The sequence below is a fragment of the Colobus angolensis genome, unplaced genomic scaffold (genome assembly GCF_000951035.1).
Source record: "Colobus angolensis palliatus isolate OR3802 unplaced genomic scaffold, Cang.pa_1.0 Scaffold268, whole genome shotgun sequence".
Lineage (NCBI taxonomy): Eukaryota > Metazoa > Chordata > Mammalia > Primates > Cercopithecidae > Colobus > Colobus angolensis.
In genome coordinates, this window is record NW_012115910.1 from 3,849,126 (window position 1) to 3,876,496 (window position 27,371).

Below are 27,371 nucleotides of genomic sequence, written 5' to 3' on the forward strand. Positions count from 1 at the left end.
AGGTAAGAAATACATGACTTTTGCCTACTAGCTGCTTCGTGTCTCTGCTTGTAAGGACCTTAGGTTTCATATCAGATGCAAATCATTTTATGTGACAACCTGAAAGACCAACCATAAGGGAAGTAATGCTTATGATATGGTTCTTACAGGAGACAGAATTGTATCTCTTGGATCAATAAGCCCTTTCCACAACTGGCATACAAAAAGACTAAATGGAAAGGAAGAAAACAATAACAATATGCTTTGGCTGATAGAACGCTTGCTATGCAGTGTTAAATCTCCAGGGGCTGGAAGATGAATGATAATGGCAAATATTTATTTCACCGCAAGTGTGCGTTCACATTTTGCCATTTATTTTCCCCCACAGTTTATTGCTGTGCGTCATTCCCTACTCAGGCCAAGCGCTTCTGATGGACGGGCCTCTTCCTGACCTCGGACCTGTCCCAGTGTCTCTTCTGCCCTGGCTCTGATTTTCCTGTTGTTCTTCCTCCTTTCAGGATGAAAGGGCTCATTGTACACCCACAATTTTCTTCCTTTGGGATTTACATATAAATGCATAATAACAGAGATTTGTTTGACTGAGGTTCATGTTTTTTTGAAGGAGGTGAAGACTTTTATATGCAAATTTTAGGTTGATAATATTCCCCTGTCTGAAATTCACTGATACTTGGAAGTGTTCCTGTGAAGAACTCTGCTTTATTTTAATTCATTATTAACTCATATTTTTCTTATTGGATATTCAATTCCAGATTTTATTGCCCATTTTTCGTAAAACTAGATTGTGTCGATAAATTGACCAGTATAGTCAATTTGGATAGAACTGAAACTTTCTGTCTACCTGATAAAACTAAGTGCCTAAAAACATGAACTATAAAATAGTAGGAACTCACACCTTAAATATGCTATCCATTCAGTGATACATAGGACCCAATGTTTTTGTGTTTTTGAGGTTTTCCCAATACTGTGTACTTCGCCATTTTACATAGTTCACTAAAAAGAAAAAAGCGGGAGAAGAAGAGTGTTCTATTCATTATTCTGTATTATGATTCTCTTCATTATTCTATTCTATGCATTATTCTGTTCATTTCTTCACCCATTTATTCGCTAAACAGTAACACAGTACTTACCGGATGCTAGGTATTACACCAGTTTTGTGGGCTATAAGAGTGAATAACAAGCACATGACCTCTGGCCTTAGATTTTACTACCTGTGGCTCCCCAGGCACATGAAAAGAAGTAAAGATGGTTCCATTTGATAAGTACTAGTCCCAAGGGTTGTACATGTGATAAAGATGCCAGAGGGTGTGACCACCACATCTGTGCAGAAGTGCTGCCGGCTCCTCTTTGAGTGTGAGATCCCTCTGCAGTGGCACAAACTCACCCAGTTACGAAGAGCCGGTCACCTCAGCTGCATTGTCCCAAGACAGGCAGAGTAGGTAAAAATAGTCATATGTTAAAATTCAAGGTTTAGATAAAAAGACAACTAGTTCTTGCTTGCTTTGATTAACTTTTATTATGCAGATGCATTTGAAGCTTGTCATGTTTCTCTCTAAAAGATGTTTTTAAATGTTATTGCTCAAAGTTAAAAAAAAAAAAAAAGAATCAGTAAGTATTCCTGACATGTAGGACTGTTGCCAGGCTGATCACAATGAAAATGTTAGCTATGACTAATGAAGGAATTATCACAGCTTACATTGGTATTAATAATAAAGAAATATAAGTCAAAGCTATATGTAAGTGCTGTGTATTGGTGAAAAAACCAGAAAGTTACAGAAATTACTCACAATGAAGCATAGAACAAGTTAGAAAGGGCCTTTTTTTTTTAATTGAAATAAAGGACTTTTGTCTGATAAGTAGCAGTCATTTGACCTCAAATCATTAAGTGGGGAAAGTCTAAACAAGAAAAGGTAATGTTTACCTGAATGTTGGGGAAAGCATTAGGATTTATGTCCCAGACTTAAAGATTGTAGAAGATTGTATATAATTACAGCAATAAGCATTTATGTAAGAAGTAGCTATTATGCTGAAGAAAGATGGGCACAGAAAATCTCTAGGCAAATCCTTGGAACAGGGGAAAGTGATACTGCTCATAGAATTATTGGTTCAAGAGGCAAAAAATATGATGCAGTAAGTGTATCAAACTCGATTAAAAATAGGGGACAGAGGTATGTGGTGGGGGAAAACAAAGGCAGTACGGCTAAGTCAGCTTACATGGGGTGATAGAATTTGAACATGGCACTCCCAATTTACTTGATCATAAAGTTAGCCAAAGATGTGAGTGGTCAATCTTTGATGATACTCCAGTGATCTTCATGAGAGATGGCCGGATAGATGTTGGATAGAATCAAGGGCCATTTGATGAACAAGTTTTGTAGATTTACATGTAACTTGTCACTGTGCTGGCATTAGAGCCTTCTAAGAATCAGACAAATTAATTAGGTGAAACATTTTTTCCCAAAGCACTTGCATTTCAGAAAGTTTCTCATTTCTGACTCAGCTCAGAACCCATCCCTTATTGCAGGTCATTTCTTCTCCTTATGAGCCATGTCTGTTTCTTTTTTCCATCATGTCATACACCCTATCCACAAAAGATGGTAGCTCACATTTTCTAACTAGAGACATGCAGACAAGTTGATAGCATGAATAATCCCTTGGGAATACCAATTCTGTAGCAAATGCTAAAGTAAAAGAAAAACTGTGCATTATTTTTCAACTATAGTTGGCTTAAATTCTTAGTTTCACCCTGGAGACTGTATTGCCAGTGGACAATTGAGCATGCTGTGATTTCTAAAATGCAAGCTACTTTATATGATAATGTTTGCCATCTCACTTCACCAGTACTTTTGACCTTTTCATATGGTTCTAAAATCACATACTTGTAAATAAATGCTCCTAGTTCTACAGATGAAACAATTTGGAAAAATCTTTAAACTGTTTACTCACTGACATTTTATTTTAGCACCCATTATAATCAATCACACATCGCATCTGTGTTTGTGATGCTTATCAACTGCTAATTTTCACAGTTTTCATGCTAATTTGGATCCATAATATGATACAGTTTGTTCACAACTTCCATAGCTCATGTAACGTGATTCAAAACGTTTCCACGTGCAGACTAACATTTCCCATAACAAAACAAACTTTTCTGCCATAGGCATAAGAGTACATCTTCCAAAAATTACAAGAGAAAGTGAGGGCCTTTCAAAAAAGTATTCAAGATGTCTGGAATCATCATAACCAATTACAGATTATCCAGACCCAGAAATTAATCCACATACAGAGCACTTGCTTCCTCCAGCTTCTTTGAAGTGTGTGTGTGTGTGTGTGTGTGTGTGTGTGTGTGTGTGTGTTTTAACTGTTTCATCCTTCATACCCAAGGAATGTGGAGCAGGAGAAAAACCCAAAATAGCTTTTGCACCTTATTAGTCACCATGGTAAAATGACAACAAGCAAACTTCAAACACTTCAGTGAAGACAGAGGTTCAAGTATTAAATAAAATGAAGCTCAGGAGTTATCTGTATATTTTTGGTTTCTTTGCTTTATTTGTCACCAATAGCAACACATAATTGGTAACCCTTTTGTCAAATAACTCTCTTTGCTGGAAGCTTTGTGATTTAAATTTACTGTTACTTCTGTGTTGATTTTACCTTTAAAGGCTTTGTATTATAACCCTTCTTTTTTCTTCTTATTAAGAAAATGACAAATTTTTGTTACTGTGAACGAAGCTGCATAAAAGAAGGCTCTGAGTGTATTTTTCAGTAAAGGGAAAAAAGAACCCCACCCCCAAAAGAGATTAGATCTATTGAGATTATTTAGACTGGACACACTGTTTCCTGGTTGATAAATCTGCTACAGGGCTTCAGGGTAGGAAGTGAGGAGAAAAAATAACCAAAACATAAAACCCGAACACAAATAGAATAGCCAATATCTATCATACTTTCTTCTTTGGCCCATAAGGGACAAGATTTAAAGAGCAGATACATCCTTTCCCTGTATGTTTTGTGTGAATAAGAAGTGGTAGGGAGGAATATAAAGACATCCTGAATCATACAAATCATCAGCCACAGGATGGAAATGGATGGCATATTGCCATGTCTAGCCCACACACGCATCCTCTCTGCCAGGTAAAGTTGCCAGTATTAAAAGTCAGATTTGGCTTGAAATTCTGGTTCTTCCTGGAATGTCTAAAGAGCCTTCCCAAAGGACTCACATCCTTCAAGTAAGCCATGAGCATAGCTTGGCAGCAGGTGCTCCCTGAGCACAGGCCGGCACTTGCCATGCGCCACGGAGCCCACCAATCCCACAGCTGACACCCAGGCTGAGAATCCAGTATTTTCAGGCTCATATTTTTCCAACAAGAAATTTAAAGGAGAAGTGATTATGTCCTATTGTCAGGAGCCTAAGAAGACCAGAGAGGCAGATGCACAAACTTACAGAGCTGCTGTTCCAACAAGAGAAGTGTAGTTGGTGGTGGAAGTAAGCATATTTGTATCGCTGGCCTGTTTCTGCCTCATCCCTGCACTCCTCACTTGGCCTTTCTCTCTCAATCATTTCTCTCTCACCTGGTCTTTCATATGGGCAAACCCCAAATCTGCACCCACAGTGGTGTATTGACAGGGCTGTGCAGGGAATGCCCTGGAAGGCAGATTCCCTTTCATGTCTGCTGGCTCCATTCTGCCCCTTTACATTGTCATTGTCATATTAGTGAGGATTGGGTGCGATCAGGCTGAGGGCGACATTTTGCTGAGCTGGAACTGTCACTCACTGCACAAGTGGCCCAAATTTTGGAGTCTTCAGGCTCCATAGCAGAAACCTTACATGTGAAGACTGAGTTACTTAAGTTCAATAAATATAAAATAATAGTAAATGGTTATAAATTGAGACAAGCTTCTAGTAGGAAAATTACAAGTCTCCATTTAATATTGCAAGGTGAAGTATAGGAAGAACATTGATAGGGATTTCTGGGTTTTAAGCTATTTTTTATATTTCACAACTTTATAGGAGTATAACTCACAAAACACTGCATATGTACAAAGAAAGTATATAATATAATCAGTTTCGACACTTGTATTCACCATGAAACCATCACTCACCATCGAGAGAATAAGCACATCCATCACCCTCAAGTTTCCTTCCATCCCTTTGTCATCATTTTTAACCTGTGCAAGTATGTGTATGTATATGTGTATATATGCATAAGACATGCACACAACTGTATGCATTACTTTATGACTACTGTAAATCGAATGGGAAAGTTAGCAAAATATAGGTTTTAATAACAAATCCTAAATTAATTGAGAAGTAAAACTCCGTTCTAGCTAATTGGGAAATTGTTTAAATGGAGAACATTAAGTGTTAAAATTGATGACCCTAATGAGAAAGCTTTGTATTGATCTGAGGAGAAAGAAAGCTGGTCACAGCATTTTAATAGTCATCTGAATGCATCCTTTGTGAAGTGAAAATGTGGGGATGTGAGTGCACATACAACCTTTGGAACTATTTCTCCCCCATCCAAGTTTTCAAGAAGAAACAAAGGTAATTTCTCCACTTAATTTTCTTCTGCCAAAGAAGCATGAGTGTGTTATTTAAACCATGTTTACCAAAAGTAGCTGAGATGGGGTCAGCCCACCTCGTCTGCGGTGCCAGGCTGGTTTGAGAACTGCCAACCAGGATTGCTGGCTCTAGTCAGGAGCCCAGCTGCCTGGCTGGGGCTAGGCAGTTGCAGGCACCAGGGCAGCATCTGTCCTGGGCTCCACTGCAGTGGCCAGCTGCCCACTGACCCTCACTCCCTCTCTGCCAGGTTAGAGAGCAGCCAAAGGGACTGCTTATTTAAGACAAGAGCTTCTTGGATGACTTTACCTGCACATTTCAGCCACCAGGGGGATCCCTGATTATCCCCATTGATGGACAGAGTTAAAGGGAATGGAAAGAAACATACAAGAAGTTAACATTGAGGCTTTGCTGCATTTATGCCAATATTATGTTGCAGCTAGTGATACAACAATTTAGCGACTAATTATAGGATTGAGTTCTCTCATTTACAAAGAGAGGAAAGTGAGTCAGGAGTCCAGTGACTTGCCTAAGATCACGTAGCTAGGAAGGGTCTGTGCTCAGATGGCTGTCTCCCCTTCTACTGTTACAGTGTGACTAGTAGGTATAAAAAGGGATGTGTGTGTATGTGTATACATGCACACATACATGTGCATACATGGATGTGCACCCATGGTGAATGCATATATAGACTCCTGTACATGTGCATATACAGTGCATGTATGCATACCCACATAATACATGTGCACACATAGTGTATCTTAAACATCTATACAAAATATGTATGTATATATACAGATGCATGCATATATGCCTACACATGGTGTACATATTCATGTATGTATATATTCATGCATACATGCACATCTATATACATTTGTAATGTGTGCAAATATACATACATAACATGTGTGCACTCATACATCCATGTGTATAAACTGTGTGTGTGTGTGCCTGCACATGTATTAAGATATGAGACTAAGAACAGTATGCGCCTTTGTTAGCTTGTTGCTGCCAGTATGCTCCCCCACCCCCACCCCACCCCACGCACAATATATCTCTGATCCTGGTTCTTCGGTCACTGGTAGGCTTTGCAAGAATTCTGAACTTGTCCACTTTGCCCTCCCAGAAATTATTGTCAGGCTTCTTCTTTGGTGCCTAATTTATGACTTGGAAGAGATTTAAAGATTAAAGCGAATAGGCTAGTTAATTGTTTAAATGGATAGTCTTCCATAGTTAGATAGGGCAGAAATCCAAATCAACCATATTAGTAAACTCAAACCTCATCTTTCATCTCTGCCCTTGCATTTAGGTCTGCCTCCATCTGGCTATTTATTAGCCAGGAGGCACCTTGCCATGAAGGAGGCGGCCTCTGCTTAGGTGCAGGCTGCATAGTGGGACTACAGGAAGGCTCAGCCCATGGAGAGGCAGGGGTATTAGTCTTCATAGATGTGCTGCCAGTGGGGTTGGGGCAGGAAGTGATGATGGCTAAAGCAGCACCCCCTTCCCATGCACTTTTCCTGGAGTAACCCTTTAATCTAGACTTAGACACACACACCACAGCCCTATGAGGTCACTGCTATTGTTATCATCCTCATTTTACAAATAAGAAAACGGCAGCACAGAGACAATAAGAAACTTGTCTGCGACCAAAAGCAAGTTAATATTTAAGCCAGGACTTGAACCTTGCCAGTCTGGTCCAAGCACCTGCCTAACTTCCACTATCCCTCCTCCCTACTCTGTGTCCTGTTAGTCTGTGGAGAGGGCTACAAGGCTCTAACCCTGCTCGGATCTCCCCAGGAAGCCATTCCCTGTGTCCACAGAGGAAGGAGAAAGTGGAGGAGGTGGCGCGTGCTGTTTGAGCTTTGTGGGAGGATCTGTCATGTGCAAGCCCACCTGAACCCACAGCCAACAGCAAGTGTGGGGCTGCACAAAAATACCAGGAAGGAGGGGCTTGATTCCAGAGGAAGAGAGATCAGAGGACCTCACAGAGACTGAGACAGTCACCATGTGTGGGCCTCTCAAGCCGCAGACACTGTCCTGGACTTCAATTACTTTAATATTTTCATCACAGCAACACAGTGCACTGATGTGTTAGTCTGCTAGGGCTGCCATGATATCATACCACAGACTGGGTGGAAATTTATCCTCTCACTGTCCTGGAGGCTGTAAGTCTGAGATCAAAGCATCAGCAGGGTTGGTTTCTCCTGAGGCCTCTCTCCTTGACTTGCAGATGGCTGCCTTATCCCCAGGTCTTCTCTTGTGTGTCTGTGTCCTAACATTCTCTTCTTATAAGGACACCAGTCCTGTTGGATGAGGCCTCCGCCCTAATGGCTTCATTTTAACTTAAATATCATTTAAAAGACCTTATCCTAATAAGGGTACCTTCCAAAGTACTGGAGGTTCTGACTTCAACATATGAATTTTTAGGGAACACAGTTCAGCCCATAGCACCTGATATGCATTAGCCTGTGTGCTGATGATGACAGAGGCTGGAGAGCTTCTGTTGTACCCAGGCGGATGCACAGGGGAGCCCCGGACTCTGACTCCAGGGCTTGGCCCTGTTGGATGCCTGGGCCCTGCCACCTTTCTGGCCAACTGTGCTGATTTTGCCCAAAGCTGGCCGCAGCCCACACCGGCCCAACACTGCATGTGAACCACCATTCCTGCGTGCATCGGCCTCTGCCCTGACTTTGAATTTCCTCCTTGCCCCCACAGTTTATGGAGCAGCTGAAGCTCTGGTAAGACTTCTGAGCTTGCTTCTGAATACCTCAGCCCCAGGCACAGCAAAGCCAAGAACCCTGTGGATGAGTGAGGACCGCAATTCTCTGCACAATCCTGAAATCAAGTGTTCCTGTTTCTCTTCCTCCTCCCCATTTCCCCAGGCACTGTTCAGCCTTCACTTAGGTCTTTCAAGCATTTGTGAATGCATGTGCACACTTAGACACACACACACACACACAAAACCTATCTTGTGTCTTACCTACCTCTGAAATATTGGCACCTGGGAGACAATCCATAATCAGCTAACACTTGTATTTTTCTGTCCTTTGTGTGCTTGTTAGAATACTGTGAAGCTGTTTTCTATGGACCGACTTCTAAATGTTCCTCCTGAAATCAGTGTTATTCACACAGTTGTAATGTAATGAATTCTATCTGTCTGAAAGCTTGCCATATTGTCCCTGGTTTCTCCCAGCTAATAGAGAGAAAAAATGAGGAAAATGAGCCTGAGTATGAACCCGTCACCACAGACCGCGCTGCATCCTTTCCGGGCAGCAGGGCCCAGGAGACCATGCTCAGGCCTGGCAGCCTTTGTGTTTCACTTAGGCTTGTTTTGCTCAACCCAGGCAAGACTTTTAAAATTGTTTGAATAAGCTGCTGCATCAGTATGCTTTTTTAAATTGTGATTTTTAAAAAAATAATATAAGATGTCCCATTCCTTCCATTTTCAAATGCATGCTTCAATAGATTTAAGTATATTCACAATGCTGTGAAACAGATCTTCAGGACCTCATCGTCCTGCAAATCTCCTACTCTCTACTCACTGAACAGCAACTCCCCTTTGCCTGCTTGTCTTTTTGCAACTGGCTTATTTCACTTAGCACAATTTCCTCAAAGTTCATCCATATCGTAGCATATAACAGAATTCCCTTCCCTTTTAAGGCCAAATATCTTCCAAGTATATGTATAGACCACATTTTCTTCATCCATCCATTGTCAATGGACATTTAAGTTGTTTCCACCTCGTGGTTATTGTGAATGATGCTGCAGTGAACACGGGTATGCAATTATCTGAGACTCTGCTTTCATTTTCTTGGGGATATATACCTAGAAGTGGGATTGCTGGTGAATCAGCATATCTTTGCCTGAAAAAAAAAAAAAAGCCACTCAAGCTGAGTTAATGCACAGAGATATATATGGGATCCTATACTGTACCTATAGGGGTTGGTTCAGCTCACTTACCCCAAATCAGCCATATGTGAGTTCCAGAACCAATCACAGTAGCTGAGGGAATGCAACACACCTATTGACCTAGGCCAGAATGCACTGATCAATCGTCAGGGAGGAGGACAGGGTTACCATGTTTGATTGGATAATCAGGGTTCATCTCCCAGACAACCAGGTTGCTTCACAAAGGGGATGGGGCAGAAAGGGTGCTGACTGTCCTGCAGTGTCCAGAGAAGTACATAGCATGGGGCTAAAGCTAAGTTGCGTGGACTCAGGGCTTGGGTCTGTTACTGGGTGATTTCAGGCAACTTGCTTAACTTCTCTGTACCTGAGTTTCTTCATATTGAAAGAAAAAGTGCTTTTGAGAATTACACATGCAAATACACATAGAATATTTAGAACCGTTTTGGGGGCTGCTGGGTTGGAGTCAGCAGATCCTAATTATTATGAAAATAGCCACAATTTAAAAATGTAGAAGATTGTGCATTAAAATCTTGATTTCTTCTTTTTTAAAAAAGTTAGAGATAAGGCAACACCAGTTTTACTGCATGAAAGGAAGTGTGGGATGCATACTAGCTGCTTCTTACAGACACGTTTAGGCGCCGGGTTTCCTCAGGGTCCTCATGAGGCCATACCTGGCCCTCAGTCTGCCTCCTGCTGCTGTCCGCAGACCTCTGTAGATGGATCGGTGCAGGTTCCCTGATTCAGTCAAACTGGAGAAATGAAGTCATTCAAACCCTCATTTTTAAAAAGTCAGAAAAATATAAGGATTGTGTTGTCAAATACACAACCCTTAAAGAAAATGTTAGGCTGGACGCAGTGGCTTATGCCTGTAATCCCAGCACTTTGGGAGGCCGAGGCAGGTGGATCACCTGAGGTCAGGGGTTTAACACCAGCCTGGCCAACATGGCAAAACCCCGTCTCTACTAAAAATACAAAAATTAGCCGGCCGCAGTGGTGGGTGCCTGTAATCCCAGCTACTCGGGAGGCTGAGGCAGGAGAATTGCTTGAACCTGGGAGGTGGAGGTTGCAGTGAGCCAAGATTGCGCCACTGCACTCCAGCCTGAGTAACAGAGTGAGACTCCATCTTAAAAGAAAAGTGAGAAGGAAAATGTTTAATTTTCTACCTCATACACTCACATAAGTGATGCAGAGCAATTTCTGTCTTCTTCCTTTTTCTGAGGAAATTTAAGAACTGTGTGTATTGCCTTTGAGAGAGTGCTGAAAATGTGCCCCCCACAGCTTGAAAAAATGAAGTGCCTGCCCTGCAGCACAGAGTGCCTCTCACTGTTTCGGGGGCTGCTGGGTTGGAGTCCTGAGCAAATGCATGTCAAAGACTCAGGACTTCACTGTGCTTGCTCCTGTGTGTGCCCCAGCACTCTCCACAGGTGTCTCAGGGCCTCTTCCAGGATAGCCGAGCCAGGACCAGCAGGCTTGCTCATGCCACCCCCTCCAGACGCAGTCCCTAATGCTGGCAGGCACGACTCCTGAGATGGCAGGCTGAGAACTGCCTCAGATGGCACGTTGAGCCATGCCCCTGGCTGACAAGGGAAAGATCATTTTCTCCTCCAGCCCCTGCAGATCAGCAAGTACCCACGTTTCCATGTGATGATGAAACACACAAGTAAATAAGACGTGATGTTGTCTGGGAATGCTTCAGCCAGTGTGGCTGGTCTTAAACTGGTCCAGTTTAGTTGAGACACTTGGAGTGGCCACTCGTTGGCCGCTTCAGAGAAACCAGCAGTGTTAATTGGAAGCCCCTCTCCAAGTCTCAGCAGGCCAGCTGAGCGCCGGGACACCATGGCTCTGACTTTAAGCCTTTGCCCTGCAGTCGTGCTGTGACTCAGGGGATGACCCAGAGCTTGGGATTATGGAGGCTTTGGGGAAGCAGCTGCACCTTCAAGCAAGTTTCCTTGGATGTATCTCCTGCCACCTCTCACAGACACAAGTTAAAGAGAGAGAGAGAGAGAGAGAGAGAGCCATGAACTGTGTTTTACTGCAGCAAACATCCACACTGGATCTGCTATCAGGGTTGCATCCTGGGAAAGCTAATTTTGTAGACTTAAAGTAATGAATAATTAGACCATGGCTAAATGTATGTTTTATTTTCTGAACAAATTCAAAGCATTAGAAAGATAATGAAGATTTTCTTAAAATTAGGCCTATTTTAACCCTCCATACTGTTTAGCCCTAATGGAATATTTATTCCAAAATCTCTATTAGTCAGGCTTCTCCAGAGATACAGACCAATAGGATATATTTATGAGTGTGTATGTGTGTGTGTGTGTGTGTGTGTGTGTGTGTCTATGGCGGGGAGAGATTTTTTTTTATAGGGATGGCTTTGTGTAATTATAGAAACCAAGAAGTTTGACTGTTTGCCATCTGTAAGCTGGAGACCCCGGAAAGCTGGTGATGAAATTATATCCAAGTCTCAAGGCCCTAGAACCAGGAGCTCTGATGCTCAAGCACAGGAGGAGATGGGTGTCCCAGCTCAAACACAGAGAACACATTCACCCTTCCCTGCCTTTTTATTCTGTTCAGACCCTCAGCAGATAGGATGCCTACCCACAGTGATGAGGGCACATCTTCCTTACTGTCTGTCAATTCAAATGCTGATCTCTCTGGTAAACAGCCTCACAGACACGCCCAGAAATAATGTTTCACCAGGTATCTGAATACCCCTTGCTTAGCCATTGCAGGTTCACCGCTTGCCAACTTGCCACCTATGTGCACATCTTTAAATTGTAATTTCCAGAGAAAGACAAAACTAGGTCACAATTCCAACTGGCGTGACACTGCTGTCCTGTGTACAACTGAAAATGCACTCATGCCTTCCCAGAAGAGAAGGTAAAGTCCTTGAGTTGATGTTTACTCTCTCCTGATATCCTGTAACTTAAAATACTATGATGTAAAATTATCAATAATTAGACACTGCTATACAAGTCGCTTATGTCCCATGTTAAGGGATAAGAGGAAAGGAAACAAAGGTATTTATGTATATACATATATGTATACACACACACATACAAACATATTCTTAACAAAATGAGAAGGAAATACTCATTGACAATTACTGTTTTCATTTCTGTAACTGGTCACATCACAGCTGATATTTATAATGTCTTCTACCCATTCTGTATTCCCCTTGCCTTCAGCAAGCACCTCAGCTGGTTGTGGTTCTTTATCTGGTGGTGTGATGCAAACCATCATTCCTGCAGCGTCTGGGCCATTAGTGGTACTCCCTGGACTGGGTCACGGTAGTTTCCATTGACCTTCATCGCAGGGCTTACTAAGGGAAGTCCAAAGGGATCTCCTGCATCCCATACTGTTCCTTACCTCCATTCTAGAGCAGTAGTCTATTTTCCCCTGGGTAGTCTGGGTCAGTCACCCAGCCAACACCATAAATCCCTTCCTCACCTGTTGACTCAAAAGCCTGAGGAACCCAAACTGACCATGTGGCATCTTAACTTCCAGTTCAGTGAAATCATTGTTGTGCCTCCTGGTGGAATCATTTGTTCCTCTGGACCTAAGATCCCTCAGCCAGCAGAACATAAAAGTCATGAGGAAAACACTTTGCTAGTAGGTCACTAGGGATAATGATGGTGCCACTCCCCTTTTAACCTCTTGATTCCTGGACCCTGTGGGAGAAACAGCACCATATATTGGACGTCATTCAGAGCATACACACCTTCTGGAGAACATTGCCCCAGCCCTACAAGGTATTGCTACCTCTCTGACCCTGTAACTGAGTTTTCAAAAGTCTACTCTACTGCTCTATCAAACCAGCTGCTTCAAGGTAGTGGAGAACATCAAGCGAGTTCCTTGATCAGAAGGAATGCTCTGTGGAATACCATGACAGTGGATAAGGCCTTCTGTGAATCAAGCTACACATAGTAACTTTGGCAGAACTTACATTCTGTAAGCTACTGATGGAGAAGCCAGTGGGAACCTTTGCTTCCCAAGAAGTAGTTTCCTGCAGAGGTTGCTTTGATAACCGTGAAGAAAATGCAACCTGTTAAGACCGTTCGTTGTGAGATCTGGGCTGGTGTTCATGTGCTCAGGGACCTGTGGAGTGCTGGAAAATACCTGGAGGAGTCACTGCTGTCAGACAGCCAGAGTAAAGTGTGTGCACTGAAGACGAAATCAGATCGACTCGTGGAGGCATCCGGCAGAGCTTACGGCAGGACCCATGATGAAGGGAGGGCCTATGGAGGGTTTATTCAAGACAAATTGGGAGCAGATGCCTCCATTTCAGTCCTACACAGGCATGGAGGGCCACATGCTCCCTGTGAGGGGTGCGATGAGGATTGAACAGTTAGCAAAAAACAGGCCACAGTGGGTAATGCTAAGAAGGAGAAAAACCTTCAGATCCCATTGGGACTGGAGAATATCACATAGAAGGCAATCATCTTGGCTGTATTTCTGGGTGGAGTTAGTGCAGACAGCAGGATGAGGGAACAGTGGCGGGGTAACTGGGAGACGGTACCCTTACCAACTCCTCCCTGCCTGGCTCGGACTCGCTTATGCTAACAGGGCCAGCCCTCACCCTCCCACCCACCCCCACCTGACCAGGCTTGTTTGATCTACAAACAACCCCATGACTCCCTCCTAGAAACCCATGTGTTTCAGGCCCCCTCACCCCGTCCCCGTTCTCTCCTATTCCTGAGAAGGTTCCCCAAAGCCTTAAGATTGCAGTTTCTGCAGCCCCCACATAATCACATTTGTTCTTTAATTTCCAGTGTTTCAAAAGATCATGGCCACTAATTAATGATTATACAGTAAGTCCTCCTCGCTTAACATCATCGATAGGTTTTTGGAAACCGCAGCTTTATGCAGAACAACAGATAACGAAACCAATTTTACCATAGGCCAACTGATAAAAACGAGTTAAGTTCTTAGCACATATTTCTGGTCACCAAGACATCACAAAACTTCTAAATAAAGACCAAAGCACTTCTAAATAAAAACCAAACATTACTAATATTAAACACTGAAATAAGTATGAGCTGTACGTACATTTAAGAAAGATTAATTAAAGCAAGTAATGCGATGATTTACCCAGTTTTTCCAGTTCAGGGTCACAGGTGGCCACAGCCTACCATGGCAGCACAGGGGTTAAGGTAGAAACCAGCCCTGGACTGGCCCCCATCCCATTGCAGGTGTACTTGTACTCATCCACATGGGGACAATTTGGACACCCCAGTGACCCTGACATGCTCAGTGTGGGGACATGGGAGGAGAGAAGTGCAGCCGGAGAAAACCCATGCAGACCTGCCGAGATGGTGCAGTCTGCACAGACAGCGGCCCCAGCCTGGGATAATAAGTTGATGTTGAATGAAAGATGTTGGAGGACCTGCCGTATCAGCCTGTAGGCTGAAAACAGATGGGAATCACAGCAATCAGACTCATTCTAACAGCCCACACTCACAGGCTCCGGCTGTCCAGGCTCTGTCAGGCTTTCCCTGCCTCATCATGCCTCTCCGTGAAGCTCCTGAGTGAATGAATACTGTTATTCTTATCCCCCTTTTGCAGATGAGAAGCCATAGCCTGTAAGCACTGATTTGCTGGAGACCACAGTCGAATCCATACAGTGTTATGTAATTGTTTTGGGGGGTTGTATTGTTGTTTTTGTTGTTGTTTATTTGTTTTGAGACAGGGTCTCGCTCTGTCACCCAGGTTGGAGTGCATTCGTGCAATGGTAGCTCACTGCAGCCTCGATTTCCCAGGCTCAAGCAATCCTCCTGCCTCAGCCTCCCAAGTAGCTAGGACTACAGGAATGCTCTGCCATGCCTGGATAATTTGATCCTCCCACCTCAGCCTCACAAAGTGCTGGGATTACAGATGCGAGTCACCGTACCCATAATTGTTTAAATTGACACAAAAGATGGAGAAAAGTGTGTCTTTAATCTGTTGAGTACAAAGTGCATACATAAACACAGAAAGACAGTGTATCTGATTTTCTTCAAACATTTGAGAAATTTTGTTACATTTATCCAAAAAGCTTCTTAAAAAAAAGACTACCAAAAAAAACAACCTAATATAAACCATGGTTATCTTGGGGATAAGTGATTATTTTCTTTCCAAATGTTTGTGTTTTCCTTTACTTTCTATATGAAAGAAAAAGAAAACAAACTTCATTTTAAAAACCAAAATAATCCTAATTTAAAAACCCTGGTAGAATGTGGTTGTAGGAGGGTATCTGTAATAAGAGGAGTGGAAGAGGTGGGGTGTGGCTGTCTATCCTTTCAGGACATGGAGGGGAAAATGGGGTCCCTGCCTCGCAAGGGGACAGCACCCAACTTCCAGTCCCTGGGACAGACCCTGAAACCCTAAGGCTGGAGCCCCAGCATCTCATGTAGGTTATTTTGAGTGTTGGTGGGTTTTGCTGAGGTGAGTGTTTTCTGGCCAATAAAGCTGAGTTATTTTGGGCCACCATAATTGTGAGTTAGACAGGTGGTTTTTGTGTGAAACATTTAATTTGCTGGCTGTGTAGTCTGTTGACTTTGGATAAGGCTAGAAACAATTCTATACAAGTTTCCCAAAATGATGGGCCCTGATGCTGATCTTATCACTGTTACAAGCCAATGCACATTGCCAAGGCAGGCTGCACTACGGGAGGGGAGCTGTAGGGGAAAGTCATCGTGTTACTTTTCATTGCTTTTATGCTGACTACTCTACTGTCTTTGAGTACCTTTTAGGTATAGTAGTCCCCCACTTATTCACGGGGGGATATGTTTCAAGACCCTCCGTGGATGCCTAAAACCTCAGCACTGAATATATGTGTGTGTGTGTGTGTGTGTGTGTATACACATATATACATATATATACACATACATTCACATATATATACATGTGTGTGTGTATACACATATACATATACATACATTCACATATATATACGTGTGTGTGTGTGTATATATATGCACTGTCTTTTTCCTATGCATACATACCTGTGATAAAGTTTAATATCTACATTAGGCACAATGAGCAACAATGACTAGCAATGAAATAGGACAATTCTAACAATATGCCAACAGCAGTACTCTTGTGCTTTGGGGCCATTATTAAGTATGATAAGGGCCCCTGAACACAATCTCTGCAACACTGAGACAGTCCATCTGAGAACCACGACCACTGCTCAGTGACTCACAGGCAGGGGAGGAGACAGTGTGGATCCGCTGGACAAAGGGAGGATTCCCGTCCGTGGCGGGACAGCACAGGATGGCAGATTTCACCAGGCTGCTCAGAAGGACACAACGATTCAAAACTAACCAAGAGTTTGTTTCTGGAATTGTTCATTTAATATCTTCAGACCTTGGTTGATCACAGGTAACAAACTGCAGAAAGCAAAACCTCCAACAAGGTGGGACTACTATGATGGTTTTTGCTGTGTGTGTGTGTTGGGAGCACTCTATACAAGCATAGTTATTAGTCATTTCGCTTTTCTCCACTCACTTTTAATGGTATGTTAGCGTTGTGTGATTTCTAAAAATACTCAGAAGAGAACTCATCTTGGAACAAGCCTGTATTAGAGTATCTTTTCAATATTAAAAGATATGTTTTATTCCTTAGTCCAGAACTCCAGGTAACAGTTTAAATTAGTTGTCTTCACGGTCTTTGCTATTTAATCTGACCGAAACTTCAGGCAATTGGTACAAATAACTGATAAGGCAAAAATAACCCAACTGGCCAGGAAACTAATGCCCTGAGGTTGCAGATGGAGGCACTGATGCAGAGACACCAGACAGGTGATCCTTGGAGACTCAGGCTTCAATGCTGCCATTGATGAGGGCTCATTTCCCCTGGTGACATTGCAGGCACCTCTCACTAGCCTTTTGACAGCCCTTTTACACCTGGGACATGGAGGCTCTTTGCTGCCTCTCTTCTGTTTTCTCTAGCATCTCAGGATCCCATTTGCTCACACTCAGGCTGTACCACCCCTACCCTGCTCAGCTTTCCTACCCCCGCTCTTCGTCCTGCCCCCAACTTCATCATGCACCCCCTCATATTGTTTCTTTGCTCTTTGTTTTTGACATAGTTTACAAACATTTGGAATGTGTTTTATTTTTGTAAGTAGTTTCCTCATTCTGTCTTTGTGATACTGCTCTATTATAGCTTCCACAAGTAATTATTTCAGCTCCACTTCTGTCTGAAGGAAAATGTCACTTGTAACTTTGTTGAGGGCATTTTGGGACAAGTTCCCATGAAACAGGAGACATGTGAAGAGCACTGAGATGGGAAATGGAATCTGCTAATTTTAGAAAAAGGCAAATACTCCTGCCTTTTGAGAGCAGGGACTGAATGTGACTTTTTGAGACTGGTTGTCCATTAACTCCAGCGCCTGTTGTTGGAGACAGCTGTCTTTGAATTCCTGCAGGGAATAGGTTTCAGTAAGATGACGACAGAAAGCTACATGGAGCACAAAGCTTTAATGTAGGTGGTTCTCACCTGCAGCCCAGCAAGGGGAGAAAGCCGGCTGGCCAGGAACCCTGGGGGAGGTACGAAGGAAGCCCTCCCACGTGTGGCCCAGGCTGACCGGCAGCAGCACCTGGGAACATGCACCCCTGGGCCCACCCCAGCCCCACTGAATCAGAAACTCATGGGGGTATGGGGTCTGGACAATCTCTATTTTAACAAGCCCTCCAGGGGATTCTGACATGGGCCAAGTATTAAACCATCATCTTCTCAGAGAACTTAGGATGTTTATGGCCAGCCAGGCAGCTAGGCCTAGCACCTGTGATAATTTTAGCTACCATTACTGAGCATTGACCCTGTGCCCTGCTAGCTCCTTCATAAGTGCTGTCTCGTTTAATCTTCACTGAGTCCTTAGAGAGAGGAATTCGGCCTTGTGGATGAGGACATTAAGAGATGAGTTTGAGTTTCCTGCAGCCCTTGAGGGGCTGAGCCGAGCTGGAAGGACACGCCATTAGTGCAACAGAAAAGAGTGGCAGTGGCATGGGCATTGCAAGTCCAAGAAGGATGCGGGCTGGGGCCCCTGGAGATGCTACCTTCATGGAGGAGGGAGGGCCTGAGCCATCCTTGCAGGAAGATGAGGACTTTCAAGAGGAAAGAGAAGGACATGTTCTGAGAACTCCAGCTGGAGATGGGTGCAGTAGCCAACCCTGGGGTCATATCTGCAAGTCCTCTTCTCTCTGAACCTGTTCCCTTGACCCCCTCTCTCCTGGCTTCCCATCTGTCCCCTCAACTCTCCAGGCTGCTCCAGGGAAGAAAGGTTTGGATCCTGGACAGCGGACAACCTCTGCTGAAACGAGGAAGGCTGTGGAAAGGAAACAGATGTTTTACATTAAAAGCAAGTTCCATTTTCTTATATTTCCAGCCATATCGTGGGTGATGTGCCCCAAAAACCCCTTCTGCTACCAAGCATCTTGAAAGCCTGGGTTTCTGTGATGGGCATCATTGTAAATGCATAGCTGAGCTTTATGTTGCACAGAAAATGAGAAGGAAATCATAAAACAGAAGCATGAGGGAGAGCTGAGATACTGGGGGCTTCTGAGGAGGCTGGGGCTGGCCTTAGTCATCTGGGGCCTGCCTTGTCCCAAGCAGGCACAAGGCCCCTGGCCAAGCGGCAGAGGGGAATGGGGCCCACAGCAGTCCACAGTGCAGGGATATACCATGGAGAAAAAAAAAATCAGAAAGTCACTCCTCTCCAGGCCAGGCAGTCAGAAGAGAAAAAATGTTACAGTAGCTTCAATTCATCAGAAACATGGCCATCTCCCAACAAGCCCAGCACCCATATGAGGAAGGCCCATGAAGAATCCTTCGCCCCCAAGGAGCGTGAAGAGGCCTGGACAGCAAGACGGAACTGTGGGGCCAACCCAGTGGAAATCTCACAAACTCAATAGATTTTATAGATGGCAAAATTTAAGAAGTCGTCCATAAGGAAGTAAAAGAACTGGCCAAAAAAGAAGTTTGTAATTTATGTGAAAAGAAAAAAAAAAAGCACAAAGTTCCCTTTTTATGTGTTCTTTGTTGGTTTGAGACAGAGTCTTACTCTGTCGCCCAGGCTGGAGTGCAGTTGCGGCACGATCCCAGCTCACTGCAACCTCTGTTTCCTGGGTTCAAGCGATTCTCCTGCCTCAGCCTCCCGAGTAGCTGGAATTACAGGCACACGCCACCACTTCCAGCTAATTTTTGTATTTTTAGTAGAAACAGGGTTTCACCATGTTGGCCAGGCTGGTCTCGAAATCCTGACCTCAAGTCATCCACCCACCTTGGCCTCCCAAAGTGCTGGGATTACAGGTGTAAGCCACTGTGCCCAGCCCTTTTTATGTTGTAATTTTTCTTTAAGACACTTAATAAAATGTTGCATTGCAGAGGAACAGTGACAATTTTGTCTGTCACCACCAACCTCCACTTTTAAGTATAAGGGAAGGAGGAGCAGAGACATGAAGACGAGATGCTAAGATTGGTTGGGCCCGGCCGAGGGGCCCTGTGCCGGGTGGGGAGGCACCTCTTGGGGGCAGGTGAGGCACAGGGACGGGCGCTTGGGATGACTGGCATTACAGGGTGGCATTACAGCGCACCCGGACATCTTCTCTGAGTTACAGAAAGTGACCTGTAATGTTGTCTGTTCTTCAGCATGCAAGAGGTGAGGCTCAGACATCTGGATTCTTAGCTTTTGTCAAAGAATGCTCTTTTCTGTTATTACATACTAAATATTGATTATATTATCAAGAATTTACATTGCACGGTGTGCCAGCTTGAGGAGGCCTTCCTGACTGGGTGAGATGCCCTGAACTCCAAGTGCCCATTTGAACGGGGTCAGCCTGGGTCCCTGAGGGCAGCACAGGTCAGGGCACACAGCTTGCCCAGAAGATGCCATCTGCCTGTCAGGCAAGAGGATAGTCTGACTCCTTTCCTCTCTTTTATCCATAGAGATCTATTTTATTTCTTAGTTAAATCACAGTGAATTTCAAAGGGGATTGGAGGCAGCTTTTTGTGTCAATATTATTCAAATTAGAAAAGTCTAGAAAAAGGAATAATTTTTATTTTAAGTTATTGGAAATAAAAATATATTAATTAATGCTATTTTTGAAACCTACATTTTCCTTAAGTGGCTAGAAGTAAACACTAGGAGAGCTCAGAAAGATATGTGCTGGGAAGGGAGAGGGAGGAGGAAATGTAGTTAAAGGCAGCCACAAAGGCACAACTCAGTCTTGCCTTCTTGGGAAACAAGGCTAAAGGGATCAGAGAGGATGCTGCATCAAACAGCACTCATTTATTTAATAATTTGGTCATTTTTATATGAAATTTACATCCAGAGTGATGGATGAACAGTGTGTTATGGAAAGCTAAGTACAAGTAGGCCACAGACTTTATTCTCTAGGATTCTGATGATAAAAGGATAGAAGTTGGAAGAAAGCAGCAGAAGGAGGGATGGCATTTTTCTTAGGTTGCCCATCTCAGATGGTGGCTGACTCACCTTTGCTTCATAATAGACCCAAGTATAGTCAATTTGAGATTGAGTCCCTTGGCACCTTGGCAGGTCCCTGAACCTCTCTTTCTGAGGCATTGGTTAAATAAAATTTATGTGTTTTAATAGACTAGACAACCTGGAGACAGAGTTTCTATTTTGACAATGAAAACTAAGACACCAGCTTTGTTCTTGCCAGCGGGGATGGCCATCCACTGCCCCATACTTCTCTCAAAGGTAAGGCCCCAGAAATGTGTAAAAAAGGACTGAAGGTTTTTTCCTCAAGAAATGGTTTCAAATATGTTGAGATTCCCAGATAAATGGATCCAAGATTTGTTACACAGAAAATGGTAGAAAATCTTTCGTCTTAGAAAAGTCTAAATGCAGATATAGTCAGTAAGATTCATGTAACACGTTGGTTAAAGAACCTTAATTTGACTCCTGCCTACCATGTGGGTTTTTTGTGATGTTTGAATGAACTTGCCCCTTTTATAAGCCGAGCAGAGTGTTTCTGCAACACACACCCTCAGGGAGAGATGACATAATTTGTTGGTTGGGGCTTCTTTGATAATTTGCCAAATAGGAATAATAATATCCACACTGCAGGGGGCATGTGGATTAAATAAGGAGATAGATAAATATTATCCATTTGAACACTGCAGAATGTCAAAACCCAACTACCATTATTTGGTTTGCAAATATCAGTGTTGGGCTGTACTATCTGATAGTAAATTAGCCAATAGTGTAATATTTTAGACTACTCCTAAAGTCCATGACAGTGGCATAGAGGAGGAATCCTGTTTAACTATTTGCTTAGAAACAAAAAAAAGCACATTAAAATAAAATGAAACTTCAGTTTCAGGGTAGCTGAACTGATTCTCAGCACCATCAGTGAAAGCCAGCATTGTGGCTACAGAGAAAAACTGACCACCCCATCCAAATTGAATCCTCACCCCAGCATGCAAGCATCTGTCTCTGTCCCTGTGGAATTTCACTTAGTCCAGTCCTGGTTCATGCACCGCATCCATGACTGCTGTTGATAGGCTTTCTGATCTATAGTAAGGAAACAGCAGTATTCACATGTGGCAAAGAAATTCACTCCATACCATTGCTGACACCCCCATTTAAACACAGGAAAGACGCCACGACTCGGTAGACAATTGTGTTTTTAATGCATGAGAGAAGGACAACAAGGTGATCAGAGAAATTTACTCCAAAGGAAGTGGAGTTAAGTTAGGAAATAGAACAAAACTTTAAATACTTTTAGTCATTGCCTCAGAAAATTTCAGTAGATCATCACATACATAAAATAAGGGCAGGCTATTATTGAAAAACAAATAAGCATCAAAACACATCTTTAGATATGTGATTAAATACACATCTTTAGAAATGTGCACATTTAGACACATTCAGGTAAAAATTTTAAAACTCCACAGATAAAATTTTACTAGCTTCTAGAGAGGGGTTATGTATAGCTGTAAACAAATCATGAGAACATATGCCCTCTCATCTGTGATACAAGATGCTAGAAAACAGAGGAGCTGAGAAGACAGTCTTCAAGAAGGATTTTCATCTGAACCTTCCTTTGGTTTAGCCATATACAGGTATTCAAGGATGAGAATTAAATGGAGCCAGCCTTCGGACACAAGAGAGCTTTGAGAGTATACCCTCCTAAGTTAGATTATACTAAAGTGTATAATCGAAACAATGGAAAATAAATCTAGGAAAGGGAAAGACATGTATTTAGCTGTCCAATTTAATATATAATATAAAATAAAGGTTCCTATGATAGAAATACCATAATGTTACTTAGATATATGTGCAAAATCAAGGAAATTTAGACATTTATTAGACAGGACTCCTCAGTTCTCAGAAATATGTCTTGACCAGTTATACATAATTGGGTTTTGTGGCGACTTTTAGCTCACATAACTGGCACTTCCAAGAGACTCATCTTTATTATGGGCATGGTTGGGTCCAGGAGCTGAAACATTGTCTTAGAAGTATGTTCTTCTCCAATCCGTGGATAAGTTCTTCCCTGTGCTGGTTAAAATGGCAGCTATTTATCCAAAACTTATACCCAATCCATTTATTCTAGCCCAATTGGACCATCTTCCTGAATACCCAAGGTGCTGAGAAGGACTTTGATTGGTCCAGCATGTGACACATACTCATCTTTGGACATAACATTGTCCTAGGGGAATAGTTAAGGGCAGATAGTCTCACCCAGATATGATAATTGGTTACTTGCAAGAGGCCAGAATTCTTTTAACACAAACGGAGTGAGAGTGGTGGGCAGAGAAAAACAACAGCTGTTTATTATATGTTTTTAAAAGAACAGCAGTTGTGTCTTACAGTGGAATAACTTGGAACTTTCTCTGCCCAGGGACTCTAATAGGCACGTTAGGATTCTAGGACTAGAGTTTGATTCAGATAGTGAGGAAATAGGAGCTGACTGATACCAAGAATACATCACTTGACTCTTAAGAGAATGTAGGTCTAATTTTAGATCGATAAATGTTTTTCAAACCTTCATTATCTTGCCTTCTTGAAAAGATAAAAATGTGTATGTGTATATTGCAGTGTTCTGGAGTCAACTGATTACCTTCATCATGGAATGTCTTTGAGGAGCCCAGGTCTGTGGCATTTTTGACTAGGGCCTTAATATAAAATGTTAGGAAATGGTGCCCATCAAACTAAAGAGGCTGTGATTTTGACAAGGAATGAACAGGCAAACTTCACTTGGAGGAAACTGTGCCTAGGGAATCAGTTAGAGAAAAAGAGGGGAACGAAGTTTGAGGTGCATACTCAGAGCAGAATCTATATAATGCTGGTGGCAGAAGGTCTCTCAAAGGCAAATCCTAAACCCTGCGTCTCCAAACCATGCCTCCTGAACATTTGCACCCTGTGTGTGCACACAGACACTAGGGATTCCAACCACTCAACGGTATTTGCTGTTTCCCGTGCAGCCTGGCATTTCTCTGCTTTTTCCCATCTTTTGACCCAACTGTCCTCTGCCTGCCAAAATCATGCTTGTGTTCAGACGCAGTCCAATGGTTGCTTTCCTGTCTCCTCTAATTAGAATGAGCGACCACTTCTATATTCCTGTGGTATTGTCCATGAATCCCACCATCTCAACTCTTAAATTGACTGAAATGTATTGTGTACATTGGTGGGTTTAAACTAGGGTATACATTCTTCTGGGAGAACACCAGGACTCTCCAAGGGAATCCACTTCCAAATGTTATACTTCCACATGTATTCTTTCCTGGAATTCATGTGCCTAAGAATTCACCCATGACCAGCATCATTCCAAGTCTTTTTCCCCAATGCCAGTTTTACAGATACCTGCCTTCTCCCTCATAAAAGACAGACATACCCCTCACCTATCAGGAATCTCACTGGGATGCACTTTCCTGAGATGGGGAAACCTTATTCCCGACCTCAAACAAGAGAACAAATGGAAATATTGGTATAAGATCGAGCAGATAAATCACTTTAATGAGTTGGTGGTGAATCTTTTTGAACATCAGGTGGTTTCCCAATTTTTCTTTCCAACCAAATTGACAAAGGATCTAATTGAGTTATCAGATTATAGATCATTAAGAATAATTTTTGTGACAGACTAATTAAGTGATTATTGACATATGTTAGAGGAAAAGTTTTAAAAACCTAATGGAATGATGTAACTATAACAGAAGTCCCTTAATTTACCTTCGTATGTGACAAGCTTTGCCTAGTGCTCATATCTGTAAGATGAAAAATAGACTTGAATTTATGCCAAACCCTGCCTCATGCTAGCAGTAAGTAATCCAGTCATTTTTAAGGAATTAATTGGAAAAGCCTCACTCACTTATGAAATACATTTCCAAATGATATTTTACCTTTTTGCTTGACAAATGTCAAAGTTTCTAGAACATTTATGTAATTTTGGTTTGCTGTTTTCTATTGGCACAAGGATAACAGTATAAAAAGGAATTTAATACAACTGCCTTATGGTTAGGGGAAATAAAAATTACATTTTAACTTATATACATATTTTATACAAAGAGACTTGATGAATGAAAAAAAAACTCAAGCATAAAGTACATTCAATTAGGATGAGATTTTGTTAGGTAGTGAAATGGAAATAAGTTCAAGGAAGAAGAGACATGCTCTAAAACTCTGCCTATTAAAGGAAGAACTCATTTACTCATTTTTACGTGGAGGGGGCTGGGCATGAAAATACTATGATATCCAGATTCGTTTGTTTATATTTTTAAATGGCAAAATATTTATTTGTAAAATATTAATACTTATAACACAATTAAAATGTACATCTCTTGCAACCAACTGAACTCATGATGGAAATTTTCAGATATCAGTGAAAAATGGAAGGAGATGCATGATTGTTCAAAATTATTTGGAGGGATATGCAAAAAAAAATTTCCATTTATTTATTTATTTTTAAGATGGAGTCTTGCTCTGTCGCCCAGGCTGGAGTTCGGTGGTGAGATCTCGGCTCACTGCAGCCTCCGCCTCCCAGCTTCAAGCAATTCTCTGCCTCAACCTCCTGAGTAGCTGGGACTACAGGTGCCCACCACCACACCTGTCTAATTTTTGAATTTTTAGTAGAGATGGGGTTTTGCCATGTTGGCCAGGCTGGTCTCAAACTCCTGGCCTCAGTGATCTGCCCACCTCAGCCTCCCAAAATGCTGGGATTACAGGTATGAGCCACTCACTGCACGCGCCCCCCCCCAAATTATTGAAATGCTTTATGTCTGTTTGTATCACTAGTTCAGAAGCACTTCATGTTATTTTTCCCTTTCTTCCAAGTGCCTAAAACATGGAGAACAAAGCACAGGTTAAGATGAAGTGCAGCATTGCTTATTGGTTGTGAGTGGCTGTGGAACCCACAGGCAGCGGTGTGAGGTGGCGAGGTAGCTTTTCTTTCTTTGAAACATTTTCTCTGCGCCATATACATTTGGTGAAACTGGCTCTTGAGAAATCTTCTTTCTTAATGAACCACAAAAAAGCAATATCATAGGACACAAGATCTTTAATTTGCATTTAATAAAACAATAAAAACGAATCCATTCCAAAATTACTTGGAAGATACTTAGATTTAGTGATGGAATTATCTTTGCTGACTCTGTAAAAGAAAAACTAGTACCGAACTGAGAATAATTGTGTTCAACTTGAGGAACTACTAGCCCTAAGTTAGCATTTTCTTCTTTATGCTTGAGCTGAAGAATTTACCAAAGCTCATTCAGAGATATGTAATGGCCTCTGATTGTATAATTTCGGTGGAGGACAAGAGAAGGGTTAATATTCCTTACTTAGACTCTGTGGCTATTCATTTAGAAGAGAATTAAATCATGAATTTATATTAGGCTTCTGCTAAAGACAAAGTAAGTGTGTTTTTTCACATTTGCAAAAATCCTGCAGTAATAACTTTTTAGTTCAAAAAGGTTGTTCATGCCTTAAGAGAATAGCAAAGCTGCCAGTGCATTAATTAACTCAAAAATAATGACTTACCCTCTCAGGGATGACAGAATATAGCAGAAAGGACAAAGCCAATGTTGTATTCCTTTTAAAGATTCCTAATTAGTCACTGGTCAGTTGTAAAAATGGGTGTTTACATCCTGTATTTTGATTTGGCATTTCAAAGACTGCAGTTCTACTCTAGAAGGGATTTTAGAGCCCGTCAGAACCAACTGCTTATTTTACAGAGAGGGGAAAGGGGATTGTTCAGAGCGCAATTTGGGCTCTTAATTCAGCCCTCCTCCTGCTGCCCCTGGGTTTCAGGCTGGGCTCCCTGGACCACTGGCTCTAAGCAAGCCCCTCAGGGACTGGAGAGAGGGTGGGAAATGGGACACACACAGGATATGGAGGACAGGACCTGGGCCCCCAACCTCGATGCAGCCCAAGCAGCTCCACGTTTTCCTTTTATGTTCTGAGTTTCCGTTTAGCATTGATGAAGAAAAAAAAATTAAAAAGTCTCCTGCACCATTATCTCATTCAGAAATTGTCAAAACATGTTACAGTTAATGGGGTTAATCATTGGAACCAGCCAAAGGAAGAAAAGAGATGTGGGGTGGGGGCAGGATGAGTGAGATGGGCGTGTCTGATTCCAAACAAAAGATGCCCAGGACAGAGCAGACCTCAGAAAGGAGTGATCAGAAATTGCCTGAAAACTCATGCCAACCCAGGTTGGGGCTTCACAGAAATATATCCCCTTCTCTTCAGATCTGTGCTCTTTCTGACAGCTCACCAGGAAGCTTCTCCAGGAAGTTCCCCACGCAGCCACCATCACCCTCCTCAAAGCCTTTGCAGGTGCTCCCCCTTGGCCGCAGCCTGCCCCACCCTATACTCCGAGCAGGTGCCAGCATCACTGTGGGGAGGTCTGCCTGGTCGGGTCCCACCCCTTTGGCAGAAGGCCTTGCACCCATGTTC

General features: G+C 42.6%; 1 protein-coding gene across 4 annotated transcripts in view; it reads left to right on the top strand.

Moving 5' to 3' along the window:
• The window catches only part of COBL (cordon-bleu WH2 repeat protein), a 208,826-nt gene that overhangs the window by 150,716 nt on the left and 30,739 nt on the right, over positions 1-27,371 (top strand). The window contains exon 7 of one of the 4 annotated variants that reach the window (XM_011947525.1): positions 8,273-8,547. The exons of the other annotated variants lie outside the window; for them this stretch is intronic. Within the exon in view, the coding sequence (XP_011802915.1) occupies positions 8,273-8,547 (275 nt within the window). Of the gene's footprint in view, positions 1-8,272; positions 8,548-27,371 lie in introns of those variants that run through there. 4 annotated transcript variants of the gene reach the window in all.